Below are 21,931 nucleotides of genomic sequence, written 5' to 3' on the forward strand. Positions count from 1 at the left end.
ATGTGATTAAAATAGGGAACTTGTGATGGAGAGATGATCCTGGATGGGTACTATGCAATCACAGGGTCTTTTTTTTCTTTCTTTTTAATTGAATTTATTGGGGTGACCGGTTCGCAAAACCATACAAGTTTCAAGTGTACAACTCAATAAAACATTATCTGCGCACTGTATTATGTGCCCATAGCACCAGGCGAAGTCTCTTTTGGTCCCCATGCCCCCCCACTTTGTCCACTTCCACCTAGCCTCCACCCCCTTTCCCTCTGGCTACCACACTGCTGTCTTATCTATGTGTTATGTATCTATGTTTTTTTTAAAAATATATTTTTGTTGATTTTAGAGAGGGAAGGAGGGAGGGAAAGAGTGGGAGGGGAGAGAGAGAAAGAAACATTAATGATGAGGGAGAACAATTGATCAGCTGCCCTCCTGCACTATGGGGACCAAGCCTGCACCCTGGTATGTGCCCTGACTGGGAATCAGACCGTGACCTCTTGGTTCATAGGTCAACACTCAACCATTGAGCCACACCGGCCAGGCTGTATATATGATTTTTGGCTAATCCCTTTATCTTCTGTCAGTCAGTCCCCACATGCCCCATCCCTCTGTCAGCTGTCAGTCTGTTCCAAGTATTCATGCCTCTGTTTCTATTTTGTTCATTAGATTGCACATATAAGTGAGATCATATGGTATTTATCTTTCTCTGACTGGCTTATTTCATTTAGGGTAATGCTCTCCATACTGTCACAAAGCATAAGAGTTTATTCTTTTTCATGGTTGAATGGTATTTCATTGTATAAATATACCACAGCTTTTTCATCCACTTATCTACTGATGGGCACTTGGGCTGTTTCCAGATCTTGGCTGTTGTAAATAATGCTGCAACAAACATAGGAGTGCATATATTCTTTCACATTAGTGTTTTGGGATTCTTAGACTATATTCCCAGAAGTGGGATCACCAGGTCAAAAGGCACTTCCATTTTTAATTTTTTTGAAGAAGTGACATTTTGTTTTCCACAGTGGCTGCACCAGTTTGCATTCCCACTAACAGTGCATGATGGTTTCCTTTTGTCTACATTCTAGCCAGCACGTTTATTGATTTATTGATGATAGCCATCTGGCAGGTGTGAGGTAATATCTTATTGTAGTTTTACTTTGCACCTCTTTGATGATTAGTGATATTTAGTATTTTTTCATATGTCTGTTGGCCATCAGTATATCTTCTTTGGAGAATTATCTATTCAGGTCCTTTGTTCATTTATATATATATATATCTCCTATATAATAAAAGCCTAATATGCTAAGTGTCTGGTCATCCAGTCGGCTGTTCAACCAATCAAAGCGTAATATGCTAATGATATGCTAAGGCCTCTCAACTGCTCACTATGACGTGCACTGACCAACAGGGGGCAGATGCTCCGACCAGTAGGTTACCTTGCTGCTGGGGTCCGGCTGATCAGGACTGAGTGATATGTGCCAGACATACTCTGGAGCCCTACTGTGGTCCCTCTCTGACTGGCCAACCTCCCACATCCCTCCCCGGCCCCGATCATGCACCAGTGGGGCCCCTCAGCCGAACCCCTTGGGGGATGTCAAAGAGCCGGTTTCAGCCAGACGATGTAACAACCAGTCGCTATGATGCGCACTGACCACCAGGGGGCAGATGCTCAATGCAGGAGCTGCTCCCTGGTAGTCAGTACACTCCTACAGGGGGAGCACTACTCAGCCAGAAGCTGGGCTAATGGCTGGGGAGTGCAGCAGCAGTGGCGGGAGCCTCTCCCGCCTTCACAGCACTGCTAAGGATGTCCAACTGCCATCAGTCGGAATCCCCCGAGGGCTTCCGGACTGCGAGAGGGCACAGGCCGAGCTGAGGGGACCCCTCCCCAAGTGTGAGAATTTCGTGCACTGGGCCTCTAGAGTGTGTGTGTGTGTGTGTGTGTGTGTGTGTGTGTGTGTACGTACATATATAAATATATATACCTTTATTATTGATTTCAGAGAGAGGAAGGGAGAGAGATAGAAACATCAATGATGAGAATCATTGATTGGCTGCCTCCTGCACGCCCCACATTGGGGATTGAGCCTGCAACCTGGGTATGTGCCCTGACAGGAAATTGAACCTTGACCTCCTGGTTCATAGGTCGATGCTCAACCGTTGAGCCAAACCGGCCAGGCCTCCAATAATTTCTGAGACGTGAATTGCACAGTCATTAAGTAGTTCCCAAGATTTAGAGACTTTTGCTTATTGCCTAATGACAGGTGTTGTCTTTTTCACTCTTGTAGACAGACCTACTTCTGAACTTAATGGGTGAAGATGCTTTTGAGATGTAGAGATCATCTCTCTGGTAAAAGATCAGTCACCCTGCTACTGCTATCCCTGGTATCCTTGTTGCCTGCTTCTGTTTTCTTGTTTTCTGTTTTGTTTTGTTTTTAATGTTTTTATTGATTTCAGAGAGGATGGGGGAGCGAGAGAGATAGAAACATCACTGATGAGAGAGAATCATTTGATTAGTTGCCTTCTTCCTGGCCCTCCCCATTGGGGATCGAGCTCACAGCCCTGGTAATCGAACCATGACCTCCTGGTTCAGTGCTCATCCACTGAGCCGCACCTGATGGACTTCCTCCTAATTCTTAACAGTATTTCTTCTCTCAGAATCTGTTTTCATCCTTTTGTAGGCTAGGTCAATATACTCAGACATTCGCTCTAGTTTCAGTAAAACTATAGCCACCAGATCACCAGACAATATTCTACTTAAAAGCACTTTTTGTTTTTTAAAAATCCTCCCACAAAAACTATATTATGATTTTGAAATTAAATAAATCTTTCATTTCACAGGCTGGAGTTAGCAGTTTTTATAAATCTCAACTGAACTTTTCTGAATTACTAACTAAATCTTAATTACTTTCCACCAGACGGTCTGCCAAATCCCGAAGCAGAAGCCCATATTCATCTAGGCATTCAAGATCTCGTAGTAGGCACAGATTGTCTAGATCCAGAAGTCGGCATTCTAGCATTTCTCCTAGCACACTAACTCTGAAGAGTAGCCTGGCAGCTGAATTGAACAAGAATAAAAAAGCACGAGCTGCAGAGGCAGCCAAGGCGGCTGAGGCCGCTGCCAAAGCTGCCAAAGCCTCCAACACTTCGACACCTACCAAGGGGAACACAGAAACTGCTGCCAGCGCATCACAGACAAACCATGTGAAGGATGTGAAGAAACTTAAGATTGAGCCTGCACCTTCTCCCTCAAGTGGTGGAACTTTAAAAAATGACAAGGCAAAAACAAAGCCACTTATTCAGGTAACAAAGGTGGACAATAATTTGACTGTAGATAAAACCGCCAAGAAAGCAGTTGGGAAGGAGAGTAAATCTGCTGCTACAAAGGAGGAACCAGTATCTCTTAAAGAGAAAACCAAACCACTTACACCAAGCACAGGAGCCAAGGAGAAGGAACAACATGTGGCTCTAGTGACCTCTACATTACCACCATTACCTTTGCCTCCCATGCTGCCTGAAGATAAAGATTCTGATAGGTAAGTGCAGAAAATTTGGTCAATAACTGTTTATTATTAATTTTTTTGTTAATCCTTACTTGAGGATATTTTTCCATTGATTTTTAGAGAGAGTGGAAGAGAGAGGGAGAGACAGAGAGAGAAATGTTGATGTGAGAGACACATTGATTGGTTGTCTTCTGCATGCACCCTGACCAGGGCCAGTGTATGTGCCTTTGACTGGAATCGAACCCAGGACCCTTCAGTCCATGGGCCAATGCTCTATTCACTGAGCTAAACTGGCTAGGGCAGGTCAATAACTGTTTGAAGAAAAAAATACGTAAGTTTGAAGTGAGAAATTATTTGACTTTTTCCCCCAAAAAAACTTTACAAAAAATGTTATGTGGATTAATTTTCTTTCTAATATATGTCTTAAAATGAAGCACATTGTATAATGACAAAATTATAGCTTATGCTAAGAATTCCCTGGAAAAATTTGCCAATGTCTTGGAATACAATGTATATATCAGTTTGAGTTTGAGAATTAGAACTGCCGGTATATACTTTGATTTAATATTCCTTGATGATAGTATCAGAGACAGGACATTTAAAAATATATATATATATTTTATTGATTTTTTTTACAGAGAGGAAGGGAGAGGAATAGAGAGTTAGTAACATTGATGAAACATTGATCAGCTGCCTCCTGCACACCCCCTACTGGGGATGTGCCCACAACCAAGGTACATGCCCTTGACCGGAATTGAACCTGGGACCCTTCAGTCCATAGACCAACGCTCTATCCACTGAGCCAAACCTGTTAGGGCTGAGAGACAGGACATTTTATGAGGGAGTCTGTACTGGGTAATATAAAGCATGTGTCTTGGGTTTTTTAAGTTTCTTTAGTGGCCTTTTAAATTTACCAGATTGGGTGGATTTATGAATTTATCCTTTTAGTCTTTCTTGACTTTAACTTTTTTGCAATTTGGGATTGATTATATATTACAGAAAACCCATAATGTGGTTATGCTTTCCTTTAATATATTTACAGATTTCTATTATGAATATTGGGGATGTGGCTTGCTTTTTATTTTGAAACATTTTATTTTTAAGAGGATGAAGGTAAGAATATGTGTAAATTTCTTAAATGTATGCTAGGATAGATGCATTATGCTATTGTGTTATATCTGCCTATTATACCACTTAATTTTTTCAATTTTTATGAAGAAATTAGAGTTGTTTTCCTTCTTTCTATTGAGAAGCAACTTTATGGACAATTTTCCTAACTGAAAGAATTCTGCCAAAACAAGCAGATAAAAACACCACATGGGTAGTTCTTTCAAGTGCTCACTTTGGTTAGCATTATGAAAATTTTATAACTTAAAAAAAAAAATTCCTGTGTCATGCCTTCTGAGGCCCTTTTATCCTACAATAAAAAAATGTTACCGCGATACCCCTTTCAATTTAATTTGGTGTTATTCCATTATACTGCTATAATTGTGGTAATTCCAGGTTTGACTGTTATCTAGGAGTATTGAAGGTTCATAATAGTGATTTGGAATTTTTGTAAGTGCTGGAATGGGCTTTTCAGCACAATTGAGTGCAGATTTGAGTCACTTATTGGTACCTGAGAATCCAGTGATTCTGGACCAGTGAGACTTGTCTCTATTTTTCATACATGCTTTAGGGATAAATTTTTACTGGTGGTATTTTCAAGAACTCAGGTCATACCCATGTGAATGCTCAAGGAGGATATTCTCTGTGCATCTGTTTTTGTGTATGTGTGTGTTTTTTTAAGTTTATAGTTTATTAATCCTCTCATGAAAAATCTGCACAGACACCACAGATAAAGTCACCGAAGAATCTTTACTCCTTCTGTAGTTCAAGCTCCAGCTCACTTTTTGCCAGCACCAATGTTGGCCTTTGCAGTGCCCCTGACTTTCTTCATTCTGTTCTTGCGTTCCTTTCTCTGTTTTCTTGAGGTCTTCTTCTCATATAGGCCATGTCTTGCCAAGTCTGTGTTTGGGTTCATTTTTCTTTGCGTAATCCAAGGAATCATAAATCATGCCAAAGCCAGTGGACTTGCCACCACCAAAGTGAGTTCTGAATCCAAACACAAAGATGACATTAGGTGTGGTCTTATACATTTTGGCTAATTTTTCCCGGATTTCTGTCTTGGGTACTGTTGCCTTCCCAGGGTGAAGGGCATCAATGACCATTTGCTTCCACTGAAGTAGTCTGTTGCTCATGAACTTCCTGGTCCGGATGGTTACTGTGTCCTTCATGATGGAGGTTGATCTTTAAGCAGCCAGGGAGGAAAAGAGCTCTGTGCATCTATTTTTAATGAGATGGTGACACATTTCATACTTGGTCATTAAAAAATTTCTTTTGATCTACCTTTTCTGTTTTTCTATTTGTTGTGTCTCTGCTTTTATTTCTTTGAATGTGTTTGTATGTTTCGTGGATATATAAGTTTCTTCTTCTTCTTTTTTTAATCATCACCCGAGGATATGTTTTCATTGATTTTAAGGGGAGAATGAGAGAGAAAGAAACATCAATATGAGAGAGAAACATCAACCAATTGCCTCCTACATGCACCCTGACCAGGGATTGAACTCTCAGCCTGGGACATTGCTCCACCCAACTGAGCCTCAGCAGCCAGGGCAAAGATATTTCTTAAGACCCCTGAGTACTACTACTAATGTGTGTGGTCAGAGGTTGATTCAAGACCAATTACAGTCACTCTTCCTTTTGATGCTCCAAGTGTCAGAAATTTGGCCTGTGGGGACTTTTTAAAGCTGACTCCTTTGTCCTTTTAACTTGATCCCATTTTGTTGTTGCTGTTTGTTTTGTTTTAGTTAATTCTCACATGAGGATATTTTTCCATTAATTTTTAGAGGGAGTGGAAGAGAGAGGGAAAGACAAAGAGAAACTTCATTGAGATGAGAGAAATACAGCGATTGGCTGCTTCCTGCACACCCCCGACCAGGGCCCTTGACGGGGAAGGAGGAAAAGCCTGCAACCTGAGTACATATGTTCAGAATCTAACCCTGGACCCTTTGGGCCTTAGGCTGATCTCTATCCACTGAACCAAACCGGCTAGCTAGGGCAGCCATTGGTGTTTGAGTGAGTCTTCCTTGTTTCCTAGTGAGTCTTTTAGGTTAGGTTCAGTATTCCTACTTATAGAAATGGATGCATCATGCTCTTATTAACTATTCTGCTGTTGACTAATGGATACTTAGATTCATATTTGTTTGCTATTAAACTCACCTTGTATTAATATTTCATGTACATGTGAGTTATTTTTAGGGTAGCTTGGAAGATCAAATTATGAACATTTAAGAATTGATAGAAACCGCCAAATTGTATTTCAATAAAACTATGTACCAATTTATGCACCCAAATGTATGAAATTACTTAAACAGCATTGCCATTTTTGAATTTTTGATAATCTTTAAAATACGTAATGATTAATTTTGCATTTTGCTCATTATTGAGACATAGCATCTTTTTGAATATTTACTGGGTATTTATTTTTTTCCAGTGAATTGCTTGCTTATATCTTATGCTGGCTTCTCAAGCTTGTTTTCCTTTTTCTGATTGATTTATAGATACTCCTATGTTAGTGATATTGACCTTTGCCTCAGTCTGTTGATTGCCTTTGAGATTTATTTGTTTCGTTCTTGGCTACATTGGTGTTTTCCATTTTAAAATTGTAGTGAAATCTGTTCTTTTTCTTTTAAAACTTCTGAGTATATAAAAAGGTTAACTTACATCTTACAAATATTTGTCTTTAGTTTTTAAATGAAGAAGGAAGATACGTCTCCCCACTACCACCCTGTGGACTAATAAATCCAATTAGTAACATCATTTATTGAATACTCAATTTCACTGATTTGTGGTGCCATATATAAAAATTCTTATAGCTATCTGTGTTTCCGGACTCTCTTTTATTATCATATTTTATTATTTCTTTACCAGTATCTTTTCATGGCATATTGGCTCTCAAACTCAAATTTCTATTATGCGGGTAGGGATAATGTGAACGTGAAGAGATGGAATCAATTACTGATTAATGAACAGCCCTGCTATTCATCTTTAGCTTCAGTGATGCTGTACGTGAATTTAGGACCATTGTTGTTAGAGTGTTTTTGATTGTTTTTTAAGAAGCCTGGAATCTGAATGTTTATGTAAATCTTTTGATTTAAAAGTATTGATAGTTGATAGTCTTTTACAAAACATTGTATAGAAAGTAATATATATTCTTTGACTTCATCCAAGCCTTTGGCTTTTGGTTTGAGATTTTTTTGGATAGGTGACTTACAGGGCAAATTTCACTTTATTATTCTTTTTCAGAAATTTCTTGGCAGTTTTTTGCTTTTATTCTTAGACAAATTTTCTATTCAGTCAGCTTGTCAAGTTTTATTTAAAAGACTATTTCTGCCTGGCTGGTGTAGCTCAGTGGATGAGCACCAACCTATGAACCCTGAGGTCATTATTTGATTCGGGGCAAGATGCATGCCCAGGTTTCTGGCTCGATCCCCAGTAGGAGGCATACAGGAGGCAGCCGATCAATGATTCTCATCATTGATGTTTCTCTTTTTCCCTCTCCCTTCCTCTCTGAAATCAATAAAAAAATAATATTTTAAAAAAAGACTATTCCTTGGGTTTTGTTTGGGACTCTATTAAATGTAATAGGTTAAGCCCTAGCCGGTTTGGCTCAGTGGATAAAGCATCAGCCTGCGGATTGAGGGGTCCCAGGTTCGATTCCAGTCAAGGACATGTACCTTGTTTGCAGGCACATCCCCAGTAGGAGGTGTACAGGAGGCAGCTGATTGATGTTTCTTTCTCATCAGTGTTTCTAACTCTCTATCCCTCTCCCTTCCTTTCTGTAAAAAAAATCAATAGAATACATATTTTTTAAAAATATAATAGGTTAATTTGGAGACTAACAGTATTATAGTTTCCATACAAAAACATGGTTTCTTTTCAGTCAAATTTATTTTCATCAGTCAAATGTTTCAATTTTTCTTCTCTTAGTCTTGTACATTTCTTATTAATGCTTTTTATTATTTTTAATGCTGTAGTATATGGAAACTTTTAAAAAAATCACATTTTCAAATAGGTTATTGCAGGTATTCAGTGAAAATACAATGTTTTTTAATTATGTAATGTTCTTGAAAAACAGTATTTCATTTCTCTTAAATCTGTGAATCTTGCTGAACTTAATAGTTCATATAATGACATATTGGAATATAGGCGGTCTTTTAAATTTTAAGTTATAAGTAAAGTTAAGACTTTGTTTAGTTTTTCCCCCCAAAAAGTTGATTTGAATCCTCAGATAAATGAGAATTTTTCACTAAAACCTAATTACAAGTTAGCAACTTAGTCTTCTAAATAAATTATTTTAATAAGAGTATTTTCAGACAGTACAAATTGTATCTTTTCTAGAAAGAAGCTTTTATTGTCTTTCAATCCTGAATAAAATGCCCGTTAGATACCACACTGGGAATCCATTTGTGTAGTATTTATCCTGTTGCTTACCTGTGTTCTAAAAAAAAAATGTAAGCTCTTTTCTGAGAGGAACTGTGTCTTAATTGTTATTATTTCTGTTGTTAAATCTCCAGTGCCTTATGTAATACCCAGCACATAGAGGTATACAATCTGTAATAGGAGACAGTAAAATTGAAGAGTAGGCTCTGATACCATTACTTTAAAACAAACAAGTAAATAAATAAAATCAAATAAAACTGCAAACCTTCTTTTGAGCATGTTTTTTTTTGTTAAAGAACCTTCTGGTAAGTAACAGGATTATGAAGAAAAGGATCAATTTTTTATACAATAATATTAATTTTCCAAATTAGTAAGAGTTTTATTGTAAGAAAGTAAATCATATATTTTGATAACTTCTTAGTAACTTCTGACTACATCAGTGTAGTTTCACTAAACTTTCTCATTATGGGACTCATACCTGCTATGAAAGTATATTAAGTCCAAATTTTATTATCAATTTAAGATTCTCTTTCAACATGCCATATTATTAGATAAAAGATTTTGTAATATCTGAGAGGTTTAAAATAATGAGTTACCAAGATAGATATAGTACTTTAAAAATAAGAGCTCTTTATCCATTCATAAAAAGTACTAAACTAATAACTAAGCTAAAATTTTCACTAGCAATTCTAGTAAGCTAGAGCCTTAAAAGAGTTTTAAAAGAATCAATGTTTGATTTTAGAAAAATTAACCTGAAAAGGGATGAAGCTAAATTAGTTGTTTGTGGTTATTTAAATGGGCAAGATGAATAATAGCTTGTAGTTTTATTATTTCTTACAACAAAACAACTTTTGTTTCTTCATTGGAATAAAACCAAATGCTATTACAAAATTAATTTTCTTGTAAAAGTTTACTTTTTGTTCTAATATAGCCTTATAGTAATTATATATTATTTTTAAAAATACACAGATTTTTACAGAAAAATAAGAGTCCCCCATAAACCCTGCACTAAGTTTCCTCAGTATAAACAACATTAGTATGTTATATTGGTTAAAATTAATGAGCCAATATTGATAATCCATACTTTGTTCAAATTTCCTTAGTTATGAAATTATACATAGTTTTTTACCACCTAATTTTAAATTTGCATTTGAATATAGTATAATATTTTATCTGGAAAATAAGAAACATAGTTCAGTATTTTGCCATTGTATGCTACTTAAATATAAGACTTGGCTGCATTTTTATTTTTCAGTGAAATAAAGTTTTATTGGTTTGGGTTTCTTTGTTTATTTTTGTCTGACTCCTTTGTTTTTTAGCTTACGAGGAAATATTTCAGTAAAAGCAGTTAAAAAAGAAGTAGAAAAGAAATTACGATGTCTACTTGCTGATTTACCACTGCCCCCTGAGCTACCAGGAGGAGATGATCTCTCAAAGAGTCCAGAGGAAAAGAAAACAGCAACACAGTTACATAATAAAAGGAGGCCTAAGTATGTGCTTGCTTTCTACCTGCTCTTAAATTGACCAGAGGTGATTCTGGGTCCTTATAAAACACAAAATTAAGATTTAAAATAATAAAAAGTGTATTTATTTGTTCGACTTAAATATCTGAATAAACTCTTAATAGAGTTTTGAAAAAAATTTCTTAGTTGCCTGCATACCTATTCAAAATGACTAATAAAATAAAATTTAACTTTCTCTCACAGTTTGTAATGTATTGATTTTGGGGGTTATTGTATGTGTTAAAGATAACTTTTATAATGAAGATATTTAAATAACAGAAACACTGAAATTGGGCAGGTGGTAGTCAGCATTAAGTAATCCTAAGCAAAATTAGTAATGGGCAAGCTGCTGGTCTTTCCTTGGCTGCATCAGTCAAGCAGGGAGAATGTTGATTTCTTTTTTCTTTTTTTCTTTTTTTAACTTAACCAATCGAATGTGTAAAAGTTACATCCGTTGTAAGCATTGCTGTTCAGGTAGCACCTATTGTAAGAATATAAGATGATTTTTCTAGTATGGAGCAGAAAGCTAGAAAACTTTAAAAAATAGTCTTTCTTTGAGTATTAATAGCTTTATTCCATTATATGAATTTCTGTTACTACAGAATATTAAAATACTACAAAACTACATTTTTGTTAAAGAATGTCAAATATCATATGTATAACACACACATACACGCACACACACTTAAAGTGTGGATTCCTTAGTGTTGATTTTATTAATACTTGTGTACTGTCAGACTAAAGTCTTTCTGGTGTTTCCATTTCAAGATAATTTAATCTCCCATAAGTCTAAATTTGTCAGTGAGCCTTATAGTTAGATTTTTGGTAATGCTCATTATCAAAATTCTGTGTTTTGAAAGCAGATATATAGTCAATGAATGAAAAAGAAAACTTTCTGGAGGTATGTTAGAGAACTTAACTTTGGCTCTTCATACCAAGGTTTTTTCCACTCACTGCAAATGAGGTTTTATTTCTAAAAGTCCTTCATATAAGCTTTACGTCTTTTCTTCCACAGTTTAAGTGCTATTGTACAAAAGAAGAGTCAGTGTGGAGATTGATACCTTGACTTTCATGATATTTTATAGTACCAAATCCCGGAGTTACTTGCATTCAAATGTGGAAGGGTATGGGGAAATAAAGGATGTAGGATTAGGTGGTGGGAGGAGATTGAGTATTTAACAGTTTATTCAGTTTGCTTGATTGTATATAAAAACTTCAGAACTATATTTGATAGAATATGTGGGCCTCGCTATGGTGAAATCAAAGAAAAAGATATTGACTGGGGAAAACGATGCGTGGATAAGTTTGATATCATCGGAATTATTGGAGAAGGAACCTATGGACAAGTTTACAAGGCCAGGGATAAAGACACTGGTAAGAATGCCAAATGCTGTGGATCTTTAGGACTATGGAATGTATTTGTGCTTCTTTTCTAAGGAATAACTAACTTCAGCAATTTTCAGGAAAACAGTTAAATTTTTATTATGTTTTTGTTTCATCTTGCTATTTTATATATGCACTTAAGAAAGAATTGAATACATGTAAGTGGGTGTGCATATATTTATATTCTAAAAGTGTTTAGTATTTGTAATATGTAGTATGCTGGGATTTAGGTTTCTTTTTTTATGGTGCGTAAATTATTAACGTCGTCAGTAATAAGAAGAAAAAAAGTATATTGATGTTATTAGACTTAGTCATAAATCTTGTTGTAGTAAGCCTTATACAACACTTATTTTGGCCAAAATCTTTTTTTTTTTTTCTTCTGTAGAAATTACCCTTTATTTGGAGGCCAGATTTAGCAGCTGAATCTTTCAGAACATAATCAGGAACCTGAGAGAAAGTTTTAAAAGGCCTTGCAGAAGAGGAAAATGTAACTGTCAGAGGCTGTATATTTTACAAAGTAATGCTCTGAGTCAGAGTATAATCTTATAATTCCTTGTTGAAATAACCAATAGATTAAAATAGCATAGCTATTCAGGCCATTTGTTTTGTTTTGTTTTTAATATATTTTATTGATTTTTTACAGAGTGGAAGGGAGAGAGATAGAGAGTCAGAAACATCGATGAGAGAGAAACATCGACCAGCCGCCTCCTGCACATCCCCCACTGGGGATGTGCCCGCAACCCAGGCACATGCCCTTGACCGGAATCGAACCTGGGACCCTTCAGTCCGCAGGCCGACGCTCTATCCACTGAGCCAAACCGGTTTCGGCTATTCAGGCCATTTAATACGGGGAGGACTATCTTATGCTTAGAACCTCCTGAAGGCATTTATAGCGTGGAGTAATAATATTGATAATGATGATTCTGCTTTATCAAAAATAGATTAAATTATAACCTTTAAACCTGTTTAGTAAAATAAGAAGTCCCACATTTTAGAATTCCCTATAAAAGAGTCAAATACATTTTAATTACTAAAGGTAAAAACATTTTTCTTTTAAAAAATTTGTAAATACAGAGTTCTTTTTTCTCCAAAGTAGAATGAACAAACCTTCATTATAGTGATGAATATTTTCTTATAATAGAATTTGTATATATGCATGTGTGTATTTTACTTATTATTTAGGGTTTATCTGACACAAATATGTGTAAATTATTAGGCTATTAGAGCAGTGGGAAGAGCAAATTTTGAAACAGCTAAACCAGATTTTGAATCCCACTACTGGATAATTGGCCAACTTTAGGCAAGTTAATATGTCTTAGCATTTCTCACCTGTGCAATCTACAGAATTTTCTCTTCTGTTCAGAGGGATCTTATGCATATATTAGAGGCCCAGTGCACGAAATTCGTACACTGGTAGGGTCCCTAGCGGCTGCTGGCCAGGTACTCCCTCCCTTCCCCCAGCCGCCCGCCACAGCTGGCCAGGGCGTCCCTCCCTTCCCCCCGGCTGGCCCCGCCACCTCATTAAACTCCCGGACAAACTCCCAGTTGAGGGGACAGTTTGCATACTATGCTTTTATTATATAGGATAAGCTTATTGTATATATTTATCTTCTTTACTTTTCAAAAATGGCAGTGTAGTTTATCTACTCTTTCTCATCATTCTTTTTTCATTTATCTTGGAGAGCATAAAATAACAATACATATGCACCTACCCTATATTTTTATACAGTTGTATGGTATTCCACAGCTTGGATAAATATCTCATAAGTTATTTAGCCAGAGATCTAATTTCTTAAACTCTCAACATTATAATGTGGTATGTTGGAAACTAAATATATATTTTGGGTTGTAACTTGAAGAGGTAGGAACAAATATTATTAATTAAAATAAATTTAAAATTAAGAAAAATGTCCTTTGTTTTTTGTTAGCTAGTAACTTGATTTTATTTAATTTTCTAATAGGAGAAATGGTTGCCTTAAAAAAAGTACGTCTCGATAATGAAAAAGAAGGCTTTCCAATTACCGCAATTCGAGAAATTAAAATTCTTCGGCAGCTTACTCATCAGAGTATTATCAATATGAAGGAGATAGTTACCGATAAAGAAGATGCTTTGGATTTTAAGAAGGATAAAGGTATGTGTGCTTATTTAATGAACCAATCTGTGTATTCATGATTAAGCTATCTTGCAGATTTTGTTATAGGTGTTGACCACTTAAGTAAATGTAGTTGAATTGAAGAGTTAATTTATTTACTTCAGTGGTTTTTGAGTCACCCAAGTAGACATCAAAGCACAATTACCAGTATCACACATAAAATATTCACTAATAATATTTAGTTTTTGAGCATCAGTGTGATTGAGAAATAATTTATAGTAGTCTTAGAATATTTATTTATACCTTACATTTTTAATGTTATAATGTCTTAACATATAAGGAAATTTATGGTAGGCTTATATATTAATTCTAAAAGTGTGAAGTCAAAAATCTTACCTGAAATTGCATTGAATAAACTGTACCTGGTACATGGTTGGCTTTTAGCAGAAAAGTTGAAAAGAAATTAGTGTATACCATTAGGGAACATGATGGGTAAAAGAAAAGCTCTACTGGCCAGTAGGTTTTAGATCTTCAGAGTAAGATTTTGGAGCCAATGCTACCTCCTTTATAATCTATGGTTTTTGAAGAGCAGAATTTTTTTTCAAACAAACTCTAGCAGCCCTCGCTGGTTTGGCTCAGTGGATAGAGCATTGGCTTGGAGACTGAAGGGTCCCAGGTTCGCTTCAGGTCAAGGGCATATGCATGGGTTGGGGACTCAATCCCCAGTAGGGGGCGCGCAGGAGGCAGCTGATCAATGATTCTCTCTCACCATTGATGTTTCCATCTCTCTCTCCCCCTCTCCCTTCTTCTTGAAATCAATAAAAATATATTAAAAAAACAAAAATCCTAACTCTAGCATAAAACAGATTTAAGTGGGTATGTTCTGATTGAACATGGTCTTAACTTCCTTCTATCCTCAACCACACATATTCTCATTCTCATTCTCATTCTCATTTTCTCTCTCTCTCTCTCTCTCTCTCTCTCTCTCTCTCTCACACACACACACACACACACACACACACACACAGTCTTATTCTGGGGAAAACACTGTAAAATGATTGATACACGATAATTGTTTTGTATAAAGGAATTTCTGTTTGAGAGTGTTCTTATGCACTCTGGAGATCATCAAAATTATCTTTTTAATCTATGTCACTTCCATTAGTTTTTGCCATAATAAAGCTCATATTCCTTTAGCCTTATTTTTAATCCACTTTGTATTTTTAACTTTATTTTTCATTACTTATTGTGTAGTTGAAAGGATACTGGTTTGACTTAGGCGAGTGTGTCTGGGATTTGTGACATAGCTTATTAGCAGTGCAGCCTTATTAACTGTTTATCCCTTCATTCATTAAAGGGAAACATTACTTCTCTAACTGGATAGTAAAATTTAATTAAAATTTTATATCTGAGGATTGTGTGGAAATGTTTTTTATTACCCTAGTACTATAATCAAATTAATATTTGCTTTTCCTCCATCATACCCTGAACCTCCTGTTTCTTTGACCTGTGGGGACACACTGCCTGCCCATTTCTTCAATCCCATCTTTGCCATTTTTCTGATTGCTCACCAAACGTCACTTACATTGGCCTTTTGAATTATTACATATGCCATTGCACTTCTCTGCCTTAAACATGCTGCTTTCCTGGACTTAAACGTCTGCACTCCCAGCACATACATACCACACACTTACACACAAATATGCATGCACCTGATTTAAAAGTCTAACTTCTTATCCAGTAGGTCTCAACATGAATGTTGCTTTATTCATTAGTAAGGCCTTACCTGACCAGTCTTTCTATTTTCTGCTGAATATAGACACACACAATTTAAGAGCCCTAGCTAGAGACTTGGAGAGGGGGTTGTAAGTGGAGACTGACAATGAGTACAAGGCTCTTTTTGTGGTGATGACAGTGCTCTAAAATTCAGTGTGAAGATGGTTGCATAACTGCAAATACATTAAAACTAGTTGAATTGTACACTTTACAGATGGGTGAATGTACAGTATGTGAATTAGATCACAATAAAATTATTTAAGACACACACAAAAAAAACCCCAACTAGCTTTCAATAATTCCATGTTCTACCCTGGCCAGTGTTGTTCAGTGGTTGAGCATCTACCCATGAACAAGGAGGTCACGGTTCAATTCCCAATCAGGGCACATGCCCAGGATGTGGGCTTGATCCCTAATAGTGTATGTGCAAGAGGAAGCATATCTGTGATTCTCTCTTCTCACTGATGGTTCTCTTGTTCCCTCTCCCTTTCTCTCTTTGAAATCAATAAAAAAAGAATTCCGTGTTCTGATGAAAATACTGTGTGAATTGAGAGGGATAACTGTTGGGGGAAGTGGTGGATCTGTAGAAAATGATGCTGTAGAAGTAGGTTAGGACCAAAATTGGTGCTTGACCTTAAATCTATGCCAAGAAACTAAAATATTAACTTTTACCTTCTTTAACAATAATAGTGCAGTGCTTATCGTGTATTTGAACTAGCATTTATAGTAATTTTATTTGATCTTTAGCAATTTGACAGATAAAAAATTGTATTTTATCTTTTTAATATTATTACTATGAAGATCAATGGTTTTTTGTGCTGTATTTTATCTTTTTAATAATTTCTTATTACCATGGAGATTGATGATTTCTTGTGCCCATATAATTTCTTTACTCATATAATACTTGTTTATGTCTTTTGCCCATTTTTATTAGTGTATTAATGTTTTTCTTAGTTGGTGTTAAATATGGTTTTTTGTTGTTGTTAATCCTCATCCGAGGATATTTTTCCATTGATTTTTAGAGAGAGTAGAAGGGATGGGGAGAGACAGAGAGAGAAACATCAATTGATTGGTTGCCTTCCTGGCACATGCCCTGACCAGGGCCAGGGATGGAGCCTGCTGCACCCGAGTTACCTGCTGTTGACTGGAATTGAACCCAGGATCCTTCAGTCCTTGGGCCGACGCTCTATCCACTGAGCCAAACCTGCTAGCACAGATGTTAATTTTTTTTTACATAGTAGGAATGTTTATATTTTGAGTGACTAACAGAAAAGCTATATAGCCATCTGGTTTCCTTCTTTTCCATGTTTCTCTTAACGTTAGTGCTCAGTAAATTTTGAGTTGAATTGAGGAGAAAAGTATTTATAAAACAGATAGTAGTCTGTTCCAGATTAACCAAATGAACCTGTCATGATTGTGAATTTTGCATAGTCAGGAAAAGATATAGGAAGGTGCTTTAGTTATATTCAGTGAATTATAGCAAATAATCCTTTGCAGGGGAAAAAATGACTTCCTTTTCTGGGTCACAAGGAAACAGAGTTAGTATCATGTGTTGAAATTCAGAGTTTATAGAACATAGAGAAATCAGAATATATAGGTGTCTACCAGGAGATAACCTATGGCAAAGAATTTAAAGGAAAAGGAATCTGTGGCAAAGTAGGGAAGGTATAGTGGAAATAGAAAGGGGTGGAGGTGGGGCTTTCCCCTGCCAATATTTCCTAAATAGGTGAATAAGAAATAATGTTCTTTTGAGGCAGATGTAATAAGGTAATAATAATGAGAAGTACATGTAGTGGTTAAGAATATAGTTTGAATCCTTGGTTTTTCCATCATTACATACTGTTTTCCTCATCTGGAAATGGTGTAATAGTACCTAACTCATAGATTTGTTATATTAAATGAAATAATGCATATGAAACACTTATCCTAGAATATTACACATAGTAAGTACACAGTAAAATTTGTTTTTATAGCTTGTTGGTACATCATGAGGGCAGAAATAGATCGATAATATAATAATAATTGTTTATAATTAAGCAGAGGGGATGGAGGTTTGGAAGAAATTAGTATTTTACTTTTAGTCCTCTAATGAAATTTATGTGGAGATCAAACATCAGGAATGGTGTTGACCCAGAAGTAAAAAAAGAATTTTTTTCTGAAAGTTTAGAAGTAGTCTCCAATTATTGATTGTAGACGTTTCAAGAAGATTGAAAAGCTCTAGTCACATCTAGCTAGCTGTGATTGATTGGTTAAACTAGCTGTATAAGAAAGTGTTCGCCATCACCTACCTTTACCCAGTGTCCGTGTGCCCTGTGAGGCAAGGTCCCACACGGCCACCACAAGGTGTCCCTGCAATTGCACCTAGACCAGGTGGATGAGGACGACAAGGAGGATGCCAGCTGCCACTTCCAGATTCTCGGGAAAGTATTGCATTCTGAGTGGCAGAGAGCCGTGTATGATGAGCAGGGAGAGTGGATGAGGTTTCTGCTGTGTGCTCAACCAAGGTTAAGACTGGAAGGTATATTGGATGTTACTCTTTAAAAATATATCTCTATAAGACATTCAAGCTTTCAAGAAGACAAGGAGATTCAGAAGAAGAGCTGGCTGATATTAAATAGGCCTATCTGGACTTCAAAGGGGACATGGATTAGGTCATGGAGTCTGTGCTATGTGTGTAGTATACAGAGGAACCAGGATAAAGAACATTATTCAGCAAGCTATTTATGCTAGAGAGGTCCCATCCTATAATGCCTTTGTCAGAGAATTGAAGCAAAAGATGAATGCTAGGAAAAGGAGGGCTCAGGAATTGGCTAAAGAAGCAGAATTGAGCAGGAAGGAGTTGGGACTTGAAAAAGAAGATAATTTGAGAGCAATCATTGAGAGAGAGCGAGACAAAAGGTTGGTCAAAAGAAAATGGACAATTTTCTATCTCTGATGGAAGCAGAGTACTCAAGAATGAAAAGAAATAATGGAGTTTTCTCTTCAAAAGTCCTTAAGTGTCAATTGGTGCCATTGTAGGCAAGGTATAGTCCAGATTTAAAGACAAGTCAATTCAACCCTCGGGAACAGTTGTCTTTCCTGTCTAAATTATTCATATTGAGTATGGTAACCACATCTTAGTATATCCTAGAAATCCCCTGACATTCTGTGAGGTCCTCCTATGAAGGAATTTGATGGTGATCAGTGAGGGAAGAGGGGGAGGTTGGTATACATACTTCTGACAACATTTTTGTGGATATTTTATACAAGGATATTTATCTAGAATGTGCGTCTGCCTATACATCCTTTACCAGTTGTCATTTTGCCACACAAGAGTGAGCTGCAGAATATTCTGAGTGATGTGTGTATTTATTATAACAGGCACTTCAGGCACCTTTATAAGACTTACACATGATTAAATAAATTAACAAGTAAAACATGACTGTTAAGTTTTAAATGATCATTGGGAAATTACTGCTGAATGTCCTTAGGCAGGTCACTGAGTTTGTCTGAACTTGTGTTCTCACCTAGGAAAGGCTGGTGGAGTTTGGGTAAATGACTTAAGCCATCAGTGGCTTGTTATCTTGTACTCATGGTACTGATTTGTGAGAATAGTACAGACATTTTCATTTACATTTAATTTAATTATATGTATTCATTAGAACATATGGAAGTTTTTAGGGACTGTTCAACTGAAAATCGCTTGATTTATAGACTAATAAATACATTGAATGCTGTATGCATGAAACAAGCCTTTTGTTACTGAGCTTTTTTTTATGTGTCATAACTTACCTGAGATGAGCACGACATGTTTTCAGTTTGGATTATAACAGGTTAAAATACTCTTTAATTGTATTAAAATATAATTTAATGCATTAGAATGCTTTGATATATTAAAAAAATTACCCCTCCTCTGAAAAATAAAATAAATATTAATCACATCTAAAAAATATCTTCACAGCAATATCTACACTGAGCACTATAGCCTAGCCGTGTTGACACATATAATTAACCACCACACTGTATTGGAGTGATTTCAGCAGAGTGACAGAAAATCCAGTTGAAATTGTTTAAACCAAAAGGATGTCATCAAAGACCCCAGTTATGTTACCCATGCATCTGTTTCATACTCATTGTAGTATGACTTGGAGTGGCAGTGAAAGAGGGCCTTGGCTTCCTTTCCATGGCTTTCTGAAGTCCAAGAAGGCTTCTCAGGGGTCTTATTGATACTAAATCTAGGACATAATGTAAAATTCCAATTGGAATTTTAGCTGGACTGGCTTGCTAATAAAAGGAGTTTTTAGGGGTAAAAAAGACAGGTTTAGGAAGCTTTAGAAATTAGGGGGTCCATGGGGGAGAAATACAGGGCTGCAAAGCTGGGAGCTGCAGAAGGTATATATTCACAGAATAAGGGAGCTGCCAGAAGGCATACATTCATAGAATGAGGGGGCTGGGAGCTGCCAAAATGTATACATTTATAGAATAAAGGGAAAGGAAGCCACTCATTCAGAAAAGGAAGCGGAAGGCCAAAGGAGGCAAAAAAAAAAAACACACACAAAAAAAGAGAGGAACCCCACGTAGGGTTTGAGCTCTGAAGCTGCTTATATAGTAACCAAGAGAGAGGGGATATCAGGACACAACTGGTAGCCTTTATAAACCTTAGAGAAGAGGGACTTAGTGCAGTGATGGCGAACCTTTTGAGCTCGGCATTTTGAAAAACCCTAACTTAACTCTGGTGCCGTGTCACATATAGAAATTCGTTGATATTTGCAACCATAGTAAAACAAAGACTTACATTTTTGATATTTATTTTATATAGTTAAATGCCATTTAACAAAGAAAAATCAACCAAAAAAATGAGTTCGCGTGTCATAGGTTCGCCATCACTGACTTAGTGGGTCTCTCTCTCCCTTTCCATGTGGGAGTCTGTGCTTATTTCCCAATACATTTCCACCTTTTTCTATACCACCTTTTTTTCATGGCTTCATTCTTTGAATCCACCTGGACAAGAACCCAGGAAATCACCTTTGCATCCTGCCCAGAGGAAAACAGCGCATTTCATTTTAATTCCGCATTTCACTACTGTTAAAAATTAAATGGTTACATTTGTCTTGTTCTAGAATGTCATTGAGGTTGCACATACCTCTCATTGTGTAGCCAACTCTTACAGCATGTTACATTAAAAGGTGACAATTTAATGGAGCACTCATGATTAATTTAAAGAGAAGTTGAGTAAAATAATAAATAGCCTTTTTAGGTGGTGATGATACTGTTATGGGTAAAGCAAGTTATAGGTAAAGATTTTAGAAAGCCAGGTAACTTTGAAAGATAAAGTTGCTTTAAACATATTGAATTTATAAATTAAATTAATCCAAAATTCACAAAGGTTAGTTCATGTGCTAGTCTTTAGAAATAATAATTTTGACTCTTTAACTCTATACAGTTGTCTTTGAGGTAGACCAAAAATTTTATGAAAACAGTACTAAAAAAGTAGAAGCAAATATACTTTTTGAAAATTAGAGAAAATTTTAACAAATCCAAAAAATGAGTTAGTATTTTATGTCATTTGAAAAAGGAGCCAGGTTCTGTCCTAAGCTCCTTACATATTAATCCTCATTAAAAAATCTGTGAGGAGCAGAGAAAGAAATGAGGTACAGGAAAAGTTAGAGCCATTCTTTTGATAGACACAATACTTGATAAATGAAAATAGTAACTAGAAATATTCTTTTTCAAGTATATAGTCATTTCAGTTTATTTTAATAGGATGTGAAAAATCTAATTTCCATGTATCACAGTATATTTGTGGGAAAAGCATTGGAAATTCAAATTTGAGGCCAATACACACCTGTTCCCTCATACTCCCAGTTTTGGTAGCATTAATAGAGCTCTACTCTTTTTACTCCTATCACCTTTCATGTAGTGGAAGCACATTTATTTACTCAGCTTTCTATCACTGGAGGCCTGAATAAGTTAGGAATGGAGGCCCTGAAGTGTGAAGAGCCAGAAGCTCTCAAGTTTTTAGAGTTTGAAGCTTGGAGAGCTCGGGTTTTCTTTGAACCTCTTTTTGGTGTCAACACCTCTGAATTTGAGATAATTTGTTTCCAGGCTGGTCTAATCATCAAACCTTTCTCTTCTGCCATTTCAGGAATTGATAAATTTCTCTCTTTATTGCTACTGCCACTCTCAGCCACAATCTATATATATAAAAGGCTAAGTTGCC

General features: G+C 36.2%; 1 protein-coding gene and 2 pseudogenes across 4 annotated transcripts in view; 2 read left to right on the forward strand and 1 right to left on the reverse strand.

Annotated features, from left to right (window-relative positions):
- The window catches only part of CDK13 (cyclin dependent kinase 13), a 123,710-nt gene that overhangs the window by 29,802 nt on the left and 71,977 nt on the right, over positions 1-21,931 (forward strand). For 2 of the 4 annotated variants that reach the window (XM_059655734.1, XM_059655736.1), the window contains exons 2-5: positions 2,910-3,527; positions 10,298-10,468; positions 11,700-11,854; positions 13,825-13,995. In XM_059655734.1, coding sequence (XP_059511717.1) covers positions 2,910-3,527; positions 10,298-10,468; positions 11,700-11,854; positions 13,825-13,995 — 1,115 coding nt within the window. The remainder of the gene's footprint in view (positions 1-2,909; positions 3,528-10,297; positions 10,469-11,699; positions 11,855-13,824; positions 13,996-21,931) is intronic. The other 2 variants (XM_059655735.1, XM_059655738.1) reach the window with 1 other exon arrangement.
- LOC132211148 (small ribosomal subunit protein eS24-like) lies at positions 5,303-5,806 on the reverse strand (annotated as a pseudogene).
- Positions 14,442-19,788, forward strand: LOC132211294 (dnaJ homolog subfamily C member 9-like; annotated as a pseudogene).

The sequence above is a fragment of the Myotis daubentonii genome, chromosome 10 (genome assembly GCF_963259705.1).
Source record: "Myotis daubentonii chromosome 10, mMyoDau2.1, whole genome shotgun sequence".
NCBI classification, from domain to species: Eukaryota; Metazoa; Chordata; class Mammalia; order Chiroptera; family Vespertilionidae; genus Myotis; species Myotis daubentonii.